The sequence below is a fragment of the Carlito syrichta genome, unplaced genomic scaffold (assembly GCF_000164805.1).
Source record: "Carlito syrichta isolate Samal-C Ts95f unplaced genomic scaffold, Tarsius_syrichta-2.0.1 Scaffold301887, whole genome shotgun sequence".
In the NCBI taxonomy this organism is placed as follows: Eukaryota; Metazoa; Chordata; class Mammalia; order Primates; family Tarsiidae; genus Carlito; species Carlito syrichta.
In genome coordinates this window covers 236,180-256,619 of record NW_007245983.1, presented here as the reverse complement: position 1 = coordinate 256,619, position 20,440 = coordinate 236,180, and the positions used below count along the sequence as shown (strand labels likewise).

General features: G+C 40.5%; 1 protein-coding gene across 3 annotated transcripts in view; it reads right to left on the bottom strand.

Annotated features, from left to right (window-relative positions):
- Positions 1 to 20,440, bottom strand: part of GOLGA1 (golgin A1) — a 65,453-nt gene that overhangs the window by 31,196 nt on the left and 13,817 nt on the right. For all 3 annotated transcript variants that reach the window (XM_021711147.1, XM_008055575.2, XM_008055576.2), the window contains 7 exons: positions 19,439 to 19,536; positions 17,959 to 17,991; positions 14,869 to 14,997; positions 13,494 to 13,663; positions 12,922 to 13,033; positions 5,340 to 5,465; positions 2,445 to 2,540 (listed from right to left, as the gene is read on the bottom strand). In XM_021711147.1, the coding sequence (XP_021566822.1) occupies positions 2,445 to 2,540; positions 5,340 to 5,465; positions 12,922 to 13,033; positions 13,494 to 13,663; positions 14,869 to 14,997; positions 17,959 to 17,991; positions 19,439 to 19,536 (764 nt within the window). The remainder of the gene's footprint in view (positions 1 to 2,444; positions 2,541 to 5,339; positions 5,466 to 12,921; positions 13,034 to 13,493; positions 13,664 to 14,868; positions 14,998 to 17,958; positions 17,992 to 19,438; positions 19,537 to 20,440) is intronic.

Sequence of the window (20,440 nt, the reverse complement as noted above, 5' to 3'; positions counted from 1 at the left end):
GTTGAGCCACCAAGCCCAGCTAGGAATGGATTTCTTAAACAGAGTTCAAATCCCACAGCAAAACCTGATGGATCTGAAAACATCAAACTTTAAGATAGCACTGCTGCGCCTGGGCAACTTGGGGAGATCTTGTCTCTATAATAAATAAAAAAATTAGCAGTGTGTAGTGGCACTTGCCTATAGTTCCAGCTACTTGGAAGGCTGAGGCAGAAGAATTGCCTGAGCCCAGCAGGTTGAGGCTGTGGTACCACTGCACTCCAGCCCAGGAGTCAGAGTGAAATCCCGACTCAAACAAACAAACAAACAAAAAAGCCGGGCTCGGTGGCTCAGCCTGTAATCCCATGCCTTGGGAGGCTGAGGTGAGTGGACTGCCTGAGCCCGCGGGTTTGAGACCTGCCTGGGCAACTTGGCTAGACCTCATCTCTACAATAAATAAAAAATCAGCTGGGCATGGTAGCACGCACCTGTAATTCTGGCTACTCGGAAGGCTGAAGCAGAAGGACTGCCGGAGCCCAGCAGGTTGAGGCTGCAGTGGCCAGGAGCGGTCACTGCACTCTATAGTCTGGGCGATGGAGTGAAACTCCAATTCAAAAAAAAAAAAAAAAAGCACTGCAGGATATAAATAAATGAAAGCTTAAGAATTTTTGTTCAACAAAGGATACATGGCAAAGTTAAGATTGGCTCAGGGCTGAAACTGACGAAGTATTAGGAAAAAGATACACAATGAAATCCTACAAACCAAATAAGAAAAGTCTGAAACTTCCAAAGAAAAACAAGCAAAGGCCGGCTCCATGGCTCAGCGTGTAATTCCAGCACTTTGGGAGACCGAGGCGAGTGGATTGCCTGAGCCCGCGGGTTCAAGACCCACCCGGGCAACTTGGTGAGACCTCGTCTCTACAATAAATAAAAAATTAGCCGGGCATGGTAGCATATGCCTCTAGTTCTGGCTACTTGGAAGATTAAGGTGGAAGGATTGCTGGAGCCCAGCAGGTCGAGGCTGCGGTGGCCAGGAGCGTGCCACTGCACTCCAGCCTGGGCAAGTGAGTGAGACTCCAACTCAAAAAAAAAAAACAAGCAAAAAATATGAATGGGCAATTTCAAAAGCAGAAACACCAAAGACTAACAGGCACATTAAGACATCGTCAAACCCATTAATAACCATAGCAATGCTAATTAAAGCAATGAAATATCACTTCACACTCATTAAACTAGCAAAAATTTAAAAGGTTAAGAAATGCCAATGCTGGAAAAGGCAGAGATGCAAATATAGAAACCCTCATGTATGCTGGAGGAGGAGAGACAGGTGCAGGCTTTCTGGGACCAATCTTGTTCTACTTAGTCACTTTAGGTTATATGCATTTTCTATCATCCTTAAACAGACAGGGACAAGGCTGTTTATTGCAGTGTAATCTGAGGTGTCAGAAAGAAGGCAATCTGGATGTCTACTATATAGAAAACTATAAAGCAGAATAGGTTAAGTCCAGTGAAGTGGATACATATAAAAGCTGGGCAGCTGAAGATAACAGAAGACATATCCATAGCTGCATCACTTACATAAGTTAAAAACACATGCATATAAAACAATGCCACCCATTTTAAGACAGCCCAACAATAAAAGGATCAATATTAGCCACGTTGGAATGGTTTTCTTTTTCTTTTTCTTTTTTTGAGTTGGAGTGTCAACTCTGTCACCCAGACTGGAGTGCAGTGGCCGCTCCCGGCCACCGCAGCTTTGACCTGCTGGGCTCCGGCGATCCTTCCGCCTCAGCCTTCCGAGTAGCCGGAATTACAGGCATGCGCTACCACACCCGGCTGACTTTTGATTTATTGTAGAGATGAGGTCTCGCTGCCCAGGCGGGTCTTGAACCTGCGGGCTCAGGCAATCCACTCACCTCAGCCTCCCAAAGGCACGGAATTACAGGCTGAGAATGGTTTTCTATGGGAGAGAGGCCAATAGGAATAAAAGGGATTAAATCAACATGAGAACAACTCTCTGTGGAACCCAATGATGATAATACGGCAAGAATGAAGAAATGATTAACTTATTTATCTAAGATCAAAAGAACAGGCCGAACACAGTGGCTTATTCCTGTAACTCCAGCACTTTGGGAGGCTGAGGTAGGAGGATTGCTTTAGCCCAGATGTTTGAGAACAGCCGGTCACATAGCAAGATCACATCTCTAAAAAAAAAAAAAAATCAGCTGGATGTGGTGGCGTGCGCCTGTAGTTCCAACTACTTGCGAGGTGAAGTGGAAGGATCACCTGAGCCCTGGAGGCTGAGGCTGCAGTGAGCCATAATTGTGCCATTGTACTCCTACCTGGGACACAGAGTGAGATCCTTTCTTTAAAAAAAAAAGTCCCTTCTAATGAAAAATCTCTGACCAAGGGGATTCTCAGCCAGGTTATCACTCACACTTAGGAAAGACCAAGAGCAAGGTCAGTACCCGAGTCTCTAGCGCATCAGTGGCCTTGGCCTGGCTGCTTCTGGCTGCCAAGAGCTGCTGTCTAGTATCCTCCAAATTCTGCTCAGCAACTGTTTTCTGTAATTTGAAAAAAGAGTAAAAGAAAATAGTCACTCCTCCATTAAATAAATACTTGCTGACATCTACAACATACTATGATTTGTACCGGCAAAGGGACACAAATACATTTTAAAAACCCAGCTGAGATATAATTCAGAGAAAGTACACACAGATAAATTTTGACACACTCCTTTGACCTTAAGGCTGGAACAAAAACTACACAATAGAGTGCAATAAGTACTCACAAAGAGGGAGCATAGAGTGATGGTTGGCTTCATAATTTATAGGTGGCCAAGGGCTCGGGGAGCACCCTAAGCAAAGGGATGACTAATGGAGATGTGAACAGCCTGCTACATTCAGGGAACTACAACTTCTCAGAAGCTAAAACAATAATGGATTTAGGTTAAGAAACAAGACCAGAAAGCTAGGCAAAAGGGCCAGATCATGAGAGGTATTTTTTTTTTTTTTTTTTTTTTTTTTTGAGTTGGAGTCTCACTCTGTCGCCCAGACTGGAGTGCGGTGGCCGCTCTCGGCCACTGCAGCCTTGACCTGCTGGGCTCTGGCGATCCTTCCACCTCGGCCTTCTAAGTAGCCAGAATTACAGGCATGCTCTACCATACCCGGCTGATTTTCTTGATTTATTTTAGAGATGAGGTCTCGCTGCCCAGGCAGGTCTTTAACCCACGGGCTCAGGCAATCCACTCACCTCAGCCTCCCAAAGGCGCAGAATTACAAGCTGAACCACCAAGCTTGGCTTGAGAGGTTTTTTTAATGCTGCAAAAAGGAGCCTGAACTTGATTCTGTAGGCATTTTTCAAAGTGGGTGTTCTAAACCCTGGCATTAGACCTAGCTGGGGTGGTTGTTAAATTTGAGGCCTTACTTTACGCCGATTGAAGTAAGAATTTTGGGGGTAGGGCCAGAGATCTATAGGTACAATGGCTCACACCTGTAATCCCAGCACTTTGGGAAGGCAAGGTGGGAGGATTGTTTGAGCTCAGGAGTTCAAGACCAGCCTGGGCAACATAGCAAGACCTTGTCTCTATAAAAAACAAACAAAACCAAAAATTTTAAAGAAACTTTCCAAGTAACTCCTATACATACTAAACTTTATAATAATGAGGATGACATAATAATATGATTATAATATTAACAGCTGACATACAACATTCCAATCATCGTTCTAGGCACTTCACAAATTGTGACTTATTTTTTATTTTTTTATTTTTTTGAGTTGGAGTCTCACTCTGTTGCCCAGGCTGGAGTACAGTGACACACTCGTGACCACCACAGCCTTGACCTGCTGGGCTCAGGTGATCCTTCCACCTCAGCCTTCCAAGTAGCTGGAACTACAGGCATGCACCACCATGCCCAGCTAATTTTTTGATTTATTGTAGAGATAAGGTCTCACCTAGTTGCCCAGGCTGGTCTCAAAGCTGTGGGCTCAGGCAATCCTCTTACCTCGGCCTTTCAAAGTGCTGGGATTATAGGCATGAGCCACCAGGCCCAGCCTTAACGTGACTTATTTAATTCTAACAACAATTCTGAGCCGGGCTCGGTGGCTCAGCCTGTAATCCCGCGCCTTTGGGAGGCTGAAGTGAGTGGATTGCCTGAGCCCGCGGGTTCGAGACCCGCCTGGGGAGCGAGACCTCATCTCTATAATAAATTAAAAAATCAGCCGGGCGTGGTAGCGCATGCCTGTAATTCCAGCTCCTTGGAAGGCTGAGGTGGAAGGATTGCCGGAACCCAGCAGGTCGAGGCTACGGTGGCCGGGAGCGGCCACTGCACTCCAGTCTGGGCGACAGAGTGAGACTCCAACTCAAAAAACAAAAAAACAAAAAACAAAAAAAAATAATTCTGAATTTGATACTATAACAAAATCAATTTTATAGGGGAGGAAAACACAGAGATTAAGTTACTTGCTCTAAGTCACAAGTTAGTAAGTAGAAGAGGCAAGATACAAACATAGGCAGTCTGATTCTAGAAATCAATTTATATCCAGAACCCACATTATACTTACTGTAGATTATTTAGGGGAACTGTGGAAGACATTTAAGGAAATCATACAGTCATAAATGCTGTTTAGGAAGAGCAGTTTGGTAGTATGTGTGGAAGAGTGTCAGAGGGAGAGACTGATTCTGGGTAAGCCAGTCTGGAGATTGCTAACATAGACAAGGCTAGAGGTGCTAGAAACCCTGAAGTACAGCAGTGGCAGAAAAGATACAGTATTTAGTAGAAACGGACAGAAGACAGATAGTGAGGTACTAATCTAGGATAAGCTCCAATACCTTGGCTTTGTCGTCTCAATCATGGTGAGACCAATCACTGGGATACAAATAAAAGGAGGAGCAGAATGTGGGCCGTGAACTCAGACCTGAGAAAACTCACCTACACTACTAGGCAAGAGGCCAGTCTGCTCAATAGCCTCCCTCAGCTAAGGAGAGAACACTGCCCAAGGTAATTCCTGTTCATGCCAAGGGGCAGATTATATTTATTTTCCTTGGCCAATGGGCCAGTAGGGAAAGGGACAGTGTGGTAAAACAAGTGGTGGAAATCACTAGGTATGGTTTACTGGTGATGAGGATGCTATCTATTCATACCTATCTGCGAACAAGTTTCTATCTTTCCCTGAGAAAAGCACATCATACACAGGGAACATAAGGCTGTTACTGACGTATGAAGGGCAACTCAAAGTTGAAGATACCTCTCTTCTCACCACACTGCTTGCTGGCCCTCCAGCTCTGAAATGCTTGGATTTATGAAAGCATCAGAGTCACCCTTGCCTTTCCAACACCAGGTGGCATGAAGAGCCAAAGTTACCTCTTTCAGGAGTTCTTGCAGGTGTTCTTCTCCTGATAAGTTCTGCTCTAGTCTCTTCTCTAAGGATGTGACCTTCTCTTGCAAATGTGTGATAGCTTTTCCCTTATGTTGAGTTTCAGCAGTGACCTGCAGGTTAAAGTAGAGATCTCATTATATTATAAGCCTTCCCCTTTTCCTTCCTGCCTCCTCTTGGGCTATCACAGTTCCCTGAAGTTCTGTTCTCAAATGCATCCTAGAAGAACACATAGCCAGGAAATCTTCTCTGAAAATGGGACACAGAAGATGCAAGATCAGAACCCAGTGACACTCAGGGATCCAGTTCAGACATAGTATAGCAAGAGGCAAATACTCTCCCCAATTCAAGCAACTGACAGTCTAGAAAGGAACAAAGCCATTACCTACCTGGTAGAGGTAGCAAAGCTATCTCACCCAAGAAGCTCCCAATCTGCCTTGCAATGACCTACAGAACAATGCTCCTGGAAGCTGAGAGGCTGAATGAAGTCGTAACAATGCCAATGGAGCTGCTTTAAGACTGAAGTGAGAACTTTTGAAATGATGCTATTCACCCTGGCTAATAGCACAGGGACACAGTAGAGCTGCTGTGCTCTTATGCCTTGGCCCCAGATCAGCAACTGCCCACTATTTTAGTCCATCTCTTTAGCAATGATGGTAGTGGTGGTGGGTGGCAGGTTTTGACTACTTGGTTCCTTTCACTACTACCAATCTTCATTCAGATGCTGCTCAATGTCAAAGCAGAGGATCCAGGAAGCTATGAGTACATAAGCTATTAGATCCCTAGTGGTCCCTGCATCCACAGAGGATGCCCGTTCTCACCTTGTTCACCTAGCCAAATCTGGGCTTCACAGTTACAGCTAGGATACAGACTACATCAAGACTGGGTATGTGGATATTTGATCCAGATAGACTCTGAATCCTGGCTCTGTCATTTACTCCAGCTGTGTTATCTTGGACAAATCATTTAGCCTCTCAGATCTCAGATGCTTATTTCTATCATCTGTATAATGGGAAAACAATATCTCACCAAAGGGTAGCTGTGAAAATTTGATGAGTCCCTGTATGTAAAGCACTTGAATACTGAGCATAGAGTAACTGTCTAGCTATTCTTTTTTTTTTTTGAGTTGGAGTCTCACTCAGTTGCCCAGACTGGAGTGCAGTGGCCACTCCCGGCCACTGCAGCCTCGACCTCCTGGGCTCCGGTGATCCTTCCACCTCAGCCATCCAAGTAGCTGGAACTACAGGCGTGTGCTACCACGCCCAGCTAATTTTTTTGATTTATTGTAAAGATGAGGTCTCACCAAGTTGCCCAGGCAGGTCTCGAACCCGCGGGCTCAGGCAATTCACTCACCTCAGTCTCCCAAAGCACGGGATTACAGGCTGAGCCACCAAGCCCAGACTAGCTATTCTTATTAAATATCCATTAATGAATATCTATGGGTTTTACTTTCACTATTTACTCTACACAAACTGGCTTCTATATACCTTTCTAGCCTTACCTAGCCCCACTTCCACTTCTCTGAGCTCCAGTCACTTAGCTACTATCCTTTCAGTTCTTCCAACACACCGTTTTCATTCTTCGTTATAAATGTATTCATTTAAGTAAAAAACAAGTGAGATGAATTCTGTAAAAATATTATGTTAATTTCAATAAAGGTTGGAAAAAGCATAAAATGGGAAGTGAAAAATTAATGGCTGCAGTTGAGGAAATGCTATCTAATAGAGTAAAAAATATATAGTTATAAACATCATGGGTTAAATATAAACACAATGGAAAGAACTGAAGTAAAATTTTGTTCCCCAACTGGTAGACATCTAGCAAGAATGAACAAGAAAAAAACAGAAAATGTACAAATACTAAAAATGAAGACAGAACAGTGATTAAAAAGAATATAAAGAATGCCAAAAATATTGAACATATAGCAAATGAACAATTATGTAGAAAAATAGGAATTAACAAAACTGATTTAGGAAGAAAGATGTAAAATTACAATAATTCTATTACCATTAAAAAAATCTATGAAGTATAATCTTCACACAAAGATAATATGAAATCTAAATGGTTTTATGGAAAGTTCTAGCAGACATTCAAGAACTCAATCATTATAACCATATTCAAACTGTTGCATAGTATAGAAAAGGAGAGAAAATGCCCATCCTTCTTTGTGACTAATATAATCATGATACTATAATCTAATAACAAAACATTCATGAATATAAAAGTAAAAATTCTAAACAAAAATATATGAAAGCCAAATTTGGTAATCTATAAAATTACAAGGTTGAAGGCCAGATATGGTGGTTCATGCCTGTAATATCAGCTCTTTGGGATGCCAAGGCAGAAAGATTGCTTGAGCCCAGGTGTTTAAGACCAGCCTGGGCAACATAGTGAGATCTCATCTCTACAAAAACTAAAAAAATTAGCCAGGTGTGGTGGGTGCACATCTGCAGATGCTGCTAGTAGGAAGGCTAAGGTGGAAGGATTGCTTGAACCTAGAAGTTTGAGGCTGTGGTGAGCTGTGACAATACCACTGCACTCCAGCCTGGGCAACAGAGATTCTGACTCAAGAAAAGAAAGAAAGAAAAAAAAAAAAAAAAAAAAAAAAAATATATATATATATATATATATATATAAAAACAAAAACATATATATGGTTGATGGTTGGTCTGGGTGTGGTGGCTCACGCCTATAATCCCAGCACTTTATATATATATGTATGTGTGTGTGTGTGTGTGTGTGTGTGTGTGTGTACACACATATATATGGTTGGTCTGGATGTGGTGGCTCATGCCTAGAATCCCTGTACTTTGGAAGGTGGAGGGGAGAGGAGAGGATTGCCTGAGTCCAGGAGTTTGAGACCAGCCTTGGCAACACAGCAAGACCTCGTCTCTACACAAAATCAAAAAATTAGCCAGGTATGATGGCACATACATGTAGTCCTAGCTACCTGGGAGGCTGAGATGGAAGCCTGAGCCCAGGAGGTCAAGGCTGCAGTGAGCCATGATCCTGCCACTGCACTTTAGTGCAGGCGATAGAGTGAGATCCCAATTCCAAAAAAAAAAAAAAAATGATCAAGATAGTGTGGTAACAGCATAAGCGCAGACATATAGATCAAGGGAACACAACAGTAAATTCAAACATTTATTATCCATTGAGTCACAATAAAAAAAATTTTCAATAACTGTTATCAAAAAATTTTGAAAAATAGGTTATAGATCCCATTCTCACACCAAGATCACACTTTAGGCATAGTAAAGTCTTGATTATAAAAGACAAAACTATAAAATATTCAGATAATAATATGGGAGAATAGCATTGTGATCCAGGAGAAGGAGAGATTTCTTTAAAAAGAGAAAAGAAGACAGGCGTGGTAGCTCACGCCTGTAATCCCAGCACTTTGGGAGGTGGAGGCAAGAGGACTGCCTGAGCCCAGGGGTTCAAGATCAGCCTGGGCAACTTTGTGAGACCTCATCTCTACAAAAAAAAAAAAAAAAATTAGCCGGGCATGGTGGTGTGCACTATAATTCCAGTTACTTGGAAGGCTGAGGTGGAAGGATCACTTCAGCCCAGTAGGTCAAGGCTGTGGTGGCCGTGACTGTGCCATTGCACTCCAGCCCTGGCAACAGAGTAAGACTGACTAAAAAAAAAATTAATAATAAAAGAAAAAAAAAGAAAAGAGAAGGCTGGGTATGGTGGTTCAAAAGTATAATCCCAGCATGTTCGGAGGCTGAGGCCGGAAGACTGCTTGAGACTAGGAGTTGAAGATCAGTCTGAGCAACATAACAAGATGTCATTTCTACAAAAAATTTTTAGAAATTAGCCTGGTGTGGTACACCTGTAATCCTAGCTACTGTGGAGGCTGAGGCGGGAAGATCACTAGAGCCCAGGAATTCGAGGTTACAGTGAGCTGTGATTGTACCACTGCATTTCAGCTTGGGCAACAGACCCCTGTCTAAAAACAAAACAAAACAAAACTGAAGACAATATGTTCATCAGATGATACCATAAAGAGTACAAAGACCAGCTGGGCTTCGTGGCTCAGCCTGTAATCCCATGCCTTTGGGAGGCTGAGGTGAGTGAATTGCCTGAGCCCGCGGGTTCGAGACCTCATCTTTATGACAAAACAAAAAAAAATTAGCCGGGCATGGTAGTGCGCGCCTGTAGTTCCAGCTACTTGGAAGGCTGAGGCGGAAGGATCGCTGGAGCCCAGCAGGTCGAGGCTGCAGTAGCCGGAAGCGTGCCAGTCAGAGCGACAGAGTGAGACTCCAACTCAAAAAAAGAAGAGTACAAAGACCAGCCAAAAACTGGAACAAGATATTTGCAACCCATATAATTTACAAAGGATCATGATAGCTATGATATAAATTAAAAATTCCTGCAATCAATGAGAAAACGACAGAAAACAATAGAAAAATAGACAAAATTTCTGAGCTAGCACTTCACAGAGGAGCATGAATGACCAATAAACATATGACAAAATGCTCAACCTCACTATTAACATGGAGAAATCAAATTAAAATAATAGTGAGATGTTTTATACTTACCAGACAAGTAAAAATTAAAGATTTGACAATATCTCATGTTAGCAATGAAGCAAAACAAACCAAACACTTATCATTGCTGGTGGGAGTATATAAATTATTATAACTACTATGGAAAAAAAACTAGGTACTATCTAATGAAGTTGTAAATGTACCTACACTTTTAAAATCTCATATATAGCCTAGAGTAACTCTTGCACAAGTAGACATATGTTCCCAACAGTGTTATTTGTAATAGTCAAAGATCAGATACAACCCTAATGTCCATTGTCATTAGAACAAATAAATTTTGCTATGTCCATACTATACAGTTGAGAAAAAAACAAATTATAGCTGTGTCATATAAATGTTTTTTAGGAATACAATGTTGAATACAATGTTGCAAAAAAGCAAGTTAGAAGAATAGCTACAGCATGATTTCATTTATATAACATTAACAAGCATGAGAAACTAAAAGAGAAACTGTTTAAGGATAAGATGTACCAAAATTATAAAGAAAAGTAGGAAGTAGAATGACTTCTGGATGGTGCTTACTTCCAAAGGGAAAAGGAATGGGATGGAATAGTGAGGAGCACATGGGGAATCTCAAAGATTAACCTACTGTTCTTTTTCTTAACCTAAGGGATAGCTACATCAGGGATCATTGTCCTCTTATACTTTCCATGTTACTCATACTTTATAAATATTACATCTATTCAATATTAATAAGGACAACAAAGAAATTTCACAATCTTCACACTAAAACTGCCCTTTCTGTATTGCTCTCTGAGCCCAATGATTGACAATACTAGCCACTTAGTTGCTCAAACCAGAAACCCAGAAATCATTCCTAATATTCCTTTTCTCTTGTTCTCCTCCCGTGTGTTACATTAGCAAGTTTGTCAGCCTCCTCAATATTTCTTATATTTGTCTACCACCTATTATCTTTACCATGACTCTTGTCAAAGCTACCATCAACTTATGGTTTGACAACTGCAAAAGTTTCCTAACTGGAAGACTCTTTCAATGTGCTTCCTCCTAAAAGCCAGAGTAATTGATCCTTCTTTATTCTATGTCATTCTTCTGGTTTTCTTCTAAGTCCATTGAATGTGCTAATCCTTTTATTTGGCTCAGGGTTTTTGTTCATGCTGTTCTCTGCTTGAAATTCTCTCCCATTACCCCTTCTCCTTCAGTCTCATCAAGTCTTACTTCCTTAAGTGATATATTCTAAGACCCCAAGACTAGATCTGATCTGATATCCTTTAATAGGATCTTACAGTATCTTGTAGTTTTCTTGCACTCATCACAGTTAATAAGTATGTATTTATGTGCATTATTGATTAATGTCTGATTTCCTCTCTAGACTATAAGCATTACTATGTGACAAGAGTAGTATCTGCTTTGCTCATCATGTGAGCCTATCTGTGATAGGCTCACTGCTGTTTCTAACACCCAGCAAAGAGCCTATCACATAGTAAGGCTCAATTAATATTTCAGAATGAATGAGAAAACTTACTGTGACCACAGTCTGGACTTCTCGAGCCCCTTTTTCCCAATGATAAAAAGAATGGATGGCTCTAACTGACATCAAAGGGTCCCTCAGATCCCAAAGTTGTACATCTAATACTCCCCTCCCTCTACTACCTCAAATGTACTCTTTCCCTTCTGCCTTCTCTGCCTCCTGCTGTCCTACTCATCCTTGACATTCCAGTACCTCCAGGAAGATTTCCTCAACTTCTTGGCCGGAAATTTATTTCCCCTGTGGCATATCTTTTGCATCTGAATAGTCTAGTTCCCTTATTTTGAACTTTTTGTTTTTTAATTTCTTTCTGGTGGTTATAGGAAATTTGAGTTCTATAATGAAACTGTAAGTCTCTGAGGGAAAACAATATATATGTCTAGATTTTAAGTTCATTGAGGTAGGGACCTTGTATGACAGTCATCTGTTCAAGTAAGATGTATTTACTGGTGCTCCTCATTGTGAGGCAACAAAACAAAGTAGAAAAAGCATAAGTTTTGGAGTAAGACTTGGGTTAGAATCTGGTTTTGTCACTTACTGTATAACTTTGAACAAGGTATATAACCTCTTAGTTTCCATTTGGGTATCTGTAAATATGATAATAGTTAGCTAGAGGGAATATACAGACGTATCTTTACACAAATCTAACTGTACTGTAATTATATTGTAAAGCCCTACCTCACTTGTGATTAGCATTTCTCAAAAGATGAGGGTAGGATGGATAGTACTGCCTGACGGGGTCTTCTGTCATATGAATGGAAGGGCTGAACTGTCTATGACTAAAAGATGCTACTGGCATTCAGAACCCAGAAGCCAGGAAAGCTACATGTTCTGCAATGCAAGGGACAATCATACAATACAAATTGCTCTACTAAAAATGCCAGTAAAAAACATATCACTGAGAAATTATATTAAAAAATATTATCACTGTTCATCTTTATATTCTCAAAATTTAGTACAGTCCTAGTGTAGGAGGACAATACATGTCAGTCAACCAAATGAAAAAACAAACTGTAATTATATCATTTGATGATGTGTCAAAGAACAAAATGGATCAGAGCCAAGTATGCCAAAGGTACAACTCTGGCCATGTCAACAACTACTGTTATGTATTTTTATGATCAAGGTCCATCTACGGTCCACAGCCTCAACCTGCTAGGCTCAGGTGACCCTTCCACCTCAGCCTCCCACTTAGTTGGATGCTCAGCTAATTTCCTTTTCTTTTTTTTTTGATTTATAGTAGAGATGAGGTCTCACCAAGTGCCCTAGGCTGGTCTTGAACCTATGGGCTCAGGCAATCCTCTCACCAAGGCCTCCCAAAGTGCTAGGATTATAGGAGTGAGCCACCATGCCTGGCCCTGTTAAGTAACTCTTGTTCAGCTGTGTGGCCATTTCCATCTAAGTGTAGCCTGGCTAGATCAGGAAATAGGCAATGTGAACTATGTGAGAAACACACTTTTCAGTAGACACCCCAACACAGAAACTTCTGACAGAATTCATCAGGTTCACTCCTTATCTTCTACTTACCATTTGCAAATCAATGGAAAGCTGCTGAATGCGTGCCTGAAGCTCTTGTTCCTTTTGTTCCAGGGCTGTAATCTTATTTTCTGCATCTCTTTTGGAAGCTATCACATGATCTCTTCATCAAAAGAAAGTAGACAATGAACAAATTTGGATATCTTGTCTAAGACAGATTCTTCCACAGGAAAAACACAAATAGTTCCTTCTATGTCAGGACGGCAAGCATTATTAGCCACATGAAGGCTATCAAACAAAAAAAGACTCCTGGGCTCTCCCTGAAGCAGAAGCCCAAAGAGAAAAAGTTTGCCCATATTTAAGCAAGAAATCCTGATTTGCCTTTGCTTGCTGAATAGTGTACAAACTGAAAAGCATACAGAATTGTTCAGCAGGGTTGGAACTGTTCTGAGCCTTGGCAGGTGAATGGGAGAGAACGTTAGGGGTGGGGTGGGACATATTTTAAAGCCATTGCTAGCACTGGAATCAGAAGCGTCCAAATGAACAATGGGGACAGATGGGTGGGCTATAGCCAGAGCTACACTAACACCTCTTCCTAGGGGACCCACAGACCAAGCAAGAACCTCTGCTCTTCCAGCGTTGAGTAGTGTCTCTGCAATTCTTCTAGCTTCTGGTTTAAATCTGATGACATCTGATTGGAGGTCATCAACTCCTCCTGGGTGTGACTAAGTTCTCTGGTTCGGGCCTCCAGTTCTTGCTCCATTTTCCCTAGGCTTTCTTCTTTTTTTAAAAGCTAGCATAAAGATATAAAGTTTCATTGGGCTATTGCTAAGATATACATCTTAAAAAACATCTGGGACAAGTGCGGTAGCTCAAGTCTGTAATCCCAGCCCTTTGATCCCTCTGCCTCAGCCTTCTAAGTGGCTGGAACTAAAGGCACATGCTACCACACCTGGCTAATTTTTTTGATTTACTGTAGAGACAAGGTCATGCCAAGTTGCCCAGGCTGGTTTCGAACTCCTGGGCTTAGGCAATTCTCTCACCTCAGCCTCCCAAAGCGCTGGGATTACAGGTTTGAGTCACCGCACCTGCCTGATTCTCTTAAAAATAAAAATCTGGACCAAACAGCCAGACTTTTATAACATTTTTATGGGCTTAAAAGGGAATTTGCCAGGCACAGTGGCTCTCACCTATAATCCCAGCACTTTAGGAGGCTGAGGTGAGAGGACTGCCTAAACCCATGGGTTCAAGACCAGCCTGGGCAACTTGGCAAGACCTCATCTCTACAAGAAATCTAAAAATTAGTTGGGCATGGTGGCGTGTGCCTGTGGTCCCAGCTACTTGGAACGCTGAGGTGGCAGGATCACCTGAGCCCAGCAGGTTGAGGCTGTGGTGACTGTGAGTGTGCCACTGCACTCCAGCCTGGGCACAGAGTGAGACTCTGACTCATTAAAAAAAAGGGGGGGGGGTTTATATGTCCAGTAGTAAAAAACAAAACAAAACAACATAAACAGAAGAAGAAAATACATTTTATTTATTTATTCTTTTGAGTTGGAGTCTCACTCTGTCACCTAGACTGGAATGCAATGGCCACTCCCGGCCACCGCAGCCTCGACCTGCTGAGCTCTGGTGATCCTTCCGCCTCAGCCTTCCAAGTAGCTGGAACTACAGGCGTGCACTACCATGCCCTGCTATTTTTGATTTATGGTGGAGATGAGGTCTCACCAAGTTGCCCAAGCAGGTCTCGAACCCGGGCTCAGGCAATCCACTCACCTCGGCCTCCCAAAGTGCTGGGATTACAGGCTGAGCCACTGAGCCCGGCCTAGAAAATACATTTTAAACAGAACTTTCCCATTTTGAAAAATTTAAAAACATACAAGTATGATTAATATCAAATACTACCAAGTGTATGTTTATCAACAATTAGAGTGATGACTAGCAGAATCAGAGTAAATAATCATCTATTCAGTATTTAGCTACTAAAATTAAAATGCATACCATGTGCTTTACTTTACTTAGTTCCTGCTGCTGGAACCCCTCTAATTCATCCATTTCATCTCTCCTTTGGAAAAGATTCAAACTCTGGTTCTTCATTTCCTGTAACTGAGCTGTCAGAAAACTTTTCTCCTATTTGGAAGAAGAAGACACCAACTTAGGCAACTAAAACATTAGAAATCTATATTATGAAAGTAAAATTCTTAATAAAGGAAAATCTTTAGGAAATCTCATGCCAACAGAAAATAATACATTGATAATGGGGAGTATTACAGTAATATGACCAATATGGCATTATTTACAAATTCTTTAGGTTAAAATTAATGTGCATTAAATAACTGTGAATATGGAAATAGTAGAAACAATTATGTAAAACTTTAAAATTCTTACACCTGCTTAGTAAGTCCTGATATACATTTTACATGTCTATTCTTAGTGACACATTGAACTGGCTGAAAAACATGAATAAATAGAGTAAGACTGAATGCCCCACAAAAATAAAATGAATGTAGATTAAATGCAGAACTGATTGTAGTTAGTAAGAAAAAAAAATTAAGTATCACTGGTGTCATCAGGTTACAATTTACTAAATGACAGCTTCTGGAGATGGATTATCTTTTTTTTATTTTTTATTTTTTGAGTTGGAGTCTCACTCTTGTCTGTCACCCAGGCTGGAGTGCAGTGGCACACTCACGGCCACTGCAGTCTTGACCTACTGGTCTTAGGCTATCCTTCTGCCTCAGCCTTCCAAGTAGCTGGAACTACAGAGGCGTGCCACCAAGTCTGGCTAGTTTTTGTGATTTTATTGTAGAGACGAGGTCTTACCAAGTTGCCCAGGCGGGTCACAAACCAGCGGGCTCAGGCAATCCTCTCGCCTTGGCCTCTCAAAGTGCTGGGATTACAGGCTGAGCCACTGAGCCTGGCCAAAATGGATTATGTTAAGGACTAACCCTGCTGCTTAAGTTTCTAATTCTTGACTGAAAATAAAATAACATCTGTAAAAATCCAAGTGGCTTCAAAGACCTATATGGATATCTCCTTACTCTTTCCTGGTCTAATATAGTTCCCCAATCCTTCCTTTGAAAAAACCAAACAGCCAGGCGTGGTGGCTCATGCCTATAATTCCAGAACTTTGAGAGGTGTAGGTGAGATGACTGCCTGAGTCCGGTTCAAGACCAGCCTGGGCAACTTGGTAAGACCTTGTCTCTACAATAAATATAAAACTAAGCCAGGTGTGGTGGTGCGCACCTGTAATTCCAGTTACTTGGAAGGCTGAGGCAGAAGGATCGCTTGAGCCCAGTGGGCAGAGGCTGTGGTGGCCATGAGCATGTCACTGCACTGCAGCCTGGGCAACAAAGTGAGACTCCTACTCAAAAAAAAAAAAAAAAAAAAAAAAAAAAAAAGAAAGAGAAAATACTCTTAGTAAACAGAAGTAGGTTTTATTTGGTTTAGTCCTGTAGGGATACCTTTTACCATAATTTTAAAAGGCAAAACAGTTCAGTGAAAGTCTCAACTGCCATAATCTTAAGTTTCTTCTATGACAAGAAAACCTTAACCTAATCAACACCTTCATATTTAAGAAGACCATCATTAACATAATATGTTTGGGGATTTTTTTTTTCCGAGTGCAAGTTTCTTTCAGACTTGAATTTTCTGTAATTCTTTTCTTATATAAAAGTGTTAACATAGTCTGTTAGCTTGGTAATCAGATTTTTACAGAACACAAAGAAAATAGCTAGTTTAACTTGCTGTTTTATGGAAAGAATGGAGCAGTAATAAAGGTCATCTGTTTAATAAAATTAGGCAGGGCACGGTGCCTCACGCCTGTAATCCTAGCACTTTGGGAGGTCAAGGGAGGAAGACTGTATGAGCCCAGGAGTTCAAGACCCACTTAAGTAATATAGCAAGACCTCATCTCTACAAAAAATAAAAAAATTAGCTTGGCATGGTGGTGCATGCCTGTAGTCCCAGTTACTTGAGAGACTAGGGTGGAAAAATCGCCTGAGCGCAGAGGGTCGATGCTGTGGTGAGTCCTGACCGTGCAACTGCATTTCACATTCCAGTCTGGGTGATAGAGTGAGACCCAAACTCAAAAAAAAAAAAGGGGAGGGGGGGACAGAATATTTAGAAGTACTCAATGAAAACAAGAAATAAATTAGGCAGCAGCATATAATTGAGACTGAGACAGTTGACTCTATTGATTATTTTTAAACTAAAATGTTTCTTCAACTATAGGCTTGAAATTTCATCTTCTTGTTCATATGTGGGAGCCAGAAATATATTACTTAAGGCACCTACACAGTGTTATGCAAGCTATGGTACTAGAATAATACATTTTCCTCATCTGTCTCTTAGCCAAGGGGTTCTCTCATCTGCTCAATGCTGTACCTTGGAAAATGCCCTACTTCCCCACGTTTCATCATGAAGTATTCCTAATGCCACAACAGTGTAAATCAGGATCCCAGAAGGAACCCTGGAACAGGTAGACTCAAATTAGGTATTTTGAGGATGGTTTAATAAAGAAGCTTATCAAAGCTGTAGGATGTGTAAGACAGCCCAAAATATCATATGCTAGTAACAGTTGGGCAGAAAGGGGCAAAGGATGAAGAAGTTACAAGAAACCCAGAGAGAAAGAAATTATATCAACAGAGCATATCAAAGTTTCAACTGAATCTGTGACTTTTGACCATGGGATGGAACTTACCCAAAAGGACTCCACAGGAAAAAAGATGAGGGAATAAACATCCTTACCATACTCTTCTACACATGATTCTTTCAGTGTTCCCCACTGGCTGAACCCAACCAGAAGCCACATGGCATTTTGAGTCCTGCTAATACAGTCCCTATCATCCTTCAGGTACACAGGGAAAGGAATGAAAGGAGTGGAGAGTATATCAGGAGGGACAAACAAAAGATACCCAGCACACTCACCAAGAGAGGGGAAGATGTGTGCTTTCCAAGTCAGTGTTTAATCATACAGTGCTCTGCTTCCAAGAAATTGTATAGCAATCAGTAACATTGGTTACTGGATAAAATATTTTCCAAACCCCAGAGATGAGATCAATATGAATAATGAGATAAAAATAAACTAACCTTTTCAAGCTGATCCACCTTTTCTGACCATTCCTAAAATAAAACAATAAAGAGTATAGTTTCCAGGGAAGAGTATCTGTAATACCAAGATTTTCAGAAAACAAAACAGCCCAACTCTCCCCAAAAGCATAGCCAAACAAATAAAATAAAGACACAAAGTAAAAAAAAAAACAACCAAAAACACCCATGATCTTGGCTTAATACTAAGAAAGGTGAGAGTCCTGAAAGGAGAGGAAAATGAACCTCATGTAAAAATCTAGAATACAAATATAAGCCTAAAGATTTTTACTAAGTTGGGCACCAAAACAAAGCTGGATCTGTGGTTCTTTTGCAACTTTTCAGCTTACTTCTGGGAGTTTTCCCATGAATACTGTTACTATTTCTTGGGGGTGGGTAGCTGAGTTGGGTAACTCTGCAATTGATGTTTAGAAATTAATTTACTGAAAGTGGGGGTGAGGGGAACCTTCAGCAGTCTCTGATAATTATTTTCCTTCTCATCTTGATTTTACCAACATACTTTATGCCATCTGGTATAAGTCAAAGGAAAAGACATTATGCCCCTTATTCACAAACCATAAAATAATGGAAGGAAAAAACATTGGTACAAAAGGCCATATCCGGATTGCCTGCCATCAGAATCCATCAAATTTAGATTATTTCTTCACTTAATACATTCATACCATACTTATCCACTGAGTATTGGTGAATGATGTTTTTTCTGACTAGTAAATGTCCTAGATGATGAAAAGAAACTTTAAAACAAATCAACCAACCACCTCTACTGTAGATGAAATAAATTATACATTTTCTTAAATGAAACATAATAAACTGACCATAGTTAAATAAATCAGGATTATCATTGTATTATATTGATGCTTATTGTAAATTAAAATGCCATTGATTATACTGAAAAAATATACTTCATAATTATTAATAGCCAGTAATAGTATTATTTTCCTTTCTTGTGGTCACTCATTCAGCATCTTTCAGTGGATAGTTCTGCTGAGATTATAGGATTTCCACTCTGTCCAGCTGGCTGGGGTTAAAGAAAAGGGAACAGAGGTGGAAAGAACTATGTACATTATGGATTATGGTAGCTTGACAGCATCTGTTCCCCTGTAAAGGCAAGTGTTTTGGAGCTAGGCTTTGAGGCAGGTTTTTAAAAGGCAGAGATGTTTTTCCTTATATTGGGGGCTCAACACACCAGATTATGGATACTCTATTTCATTTTCTTTCTCAATTTTACAAAGCTACACAGATACAGGGAATGATGCTCTCACATTCTGGAAACACTTCACAATTAAAACTGTAAAGTTTCTTGACTTTACAAGAAAAGGCCAAATAAAACTTTAAAGAACTTATAGTATTCCTTTTCTCCTAGGTTGTGAACATTTTCTAAAGGTTTATGTCATGATTTTTGAAATCATGTCACTAAGTGAAATCTTTCCACCAGTTTTGGGCAGTGCCACGTATAAAATACCTGGTCCTTTCTGGCTAATGCCAAAGCCAGTCCTTCTGCCATTTTGGCTCTGTTGGCTTGGAATGTCTCATTCTGCTCTTGAAATTTCCGCATGGAAGCTGTTAACAGAGAGGCTCTATTTGAGATATGAAAATACTTCAGAAACAGTAAAACAAATAGCCTACGTGATTACTTTACAATTGTTACCTAATGAAAAAGGCCAAGGTCATATAAGTGGATTATAGAACTGGGAAAAGTCTGATCTATCTAAACTTCCCAGAAGAACTTTTCGACTTAGCAATAGGTTTTGTCTGTTTCCTTGTTGTTTTTGTTTTTTGTAATAGTCAAGTATATACATTTAAGAAGATGCCAAAGGTAACTTTTTAAACACTACAATGATAGAACACTGAGTTAGGTAGTCTGCCAGAAAATACTAATGCTGTTGCTAAGTAATGGCTAATACTACTTTATCAGAATTAAAAACAAAGATCAAACAAAAGCAACACAAACACAAAAAAACTTTTCACTTCATTTTCCTTAAAATATTTTTTTAGCATACATCAACAAAAAAATAACTTTCTACTTCTGTTAGCATCTCTCTTGGATGGCACCCAGGAGAACATATGATTTAGGGTAGACTAAACAAAATGTATGTTCTATTGTTGGGGGAGTGATGACAGATATTTCTCTCAGTTACTCAACACAGAAGTGTTGAAGCTATGGCTAGAAACAGTCTCCTAATCTAGACCCAATGAATAAGTACTAGATTTTTTTAAAACCTAAGGGCAGCCATAAATGAATCAAGTGGAGAGACAAGCTGATACACATAATGACCTCCTCCTAAGAAGCGTGCCCATAAGGCAACATAAATATAAGTTATATACTTATAAATATCAAATATTATATCAACTTGATGAAGAAATACACTAACTATAAAATAAAGATTTGAGCTCTCATGAAGGACAAGCTTAACCATACACTATTGTCTCATTTCAAAAAACTAAACCCTGAAAAGATTGAAAA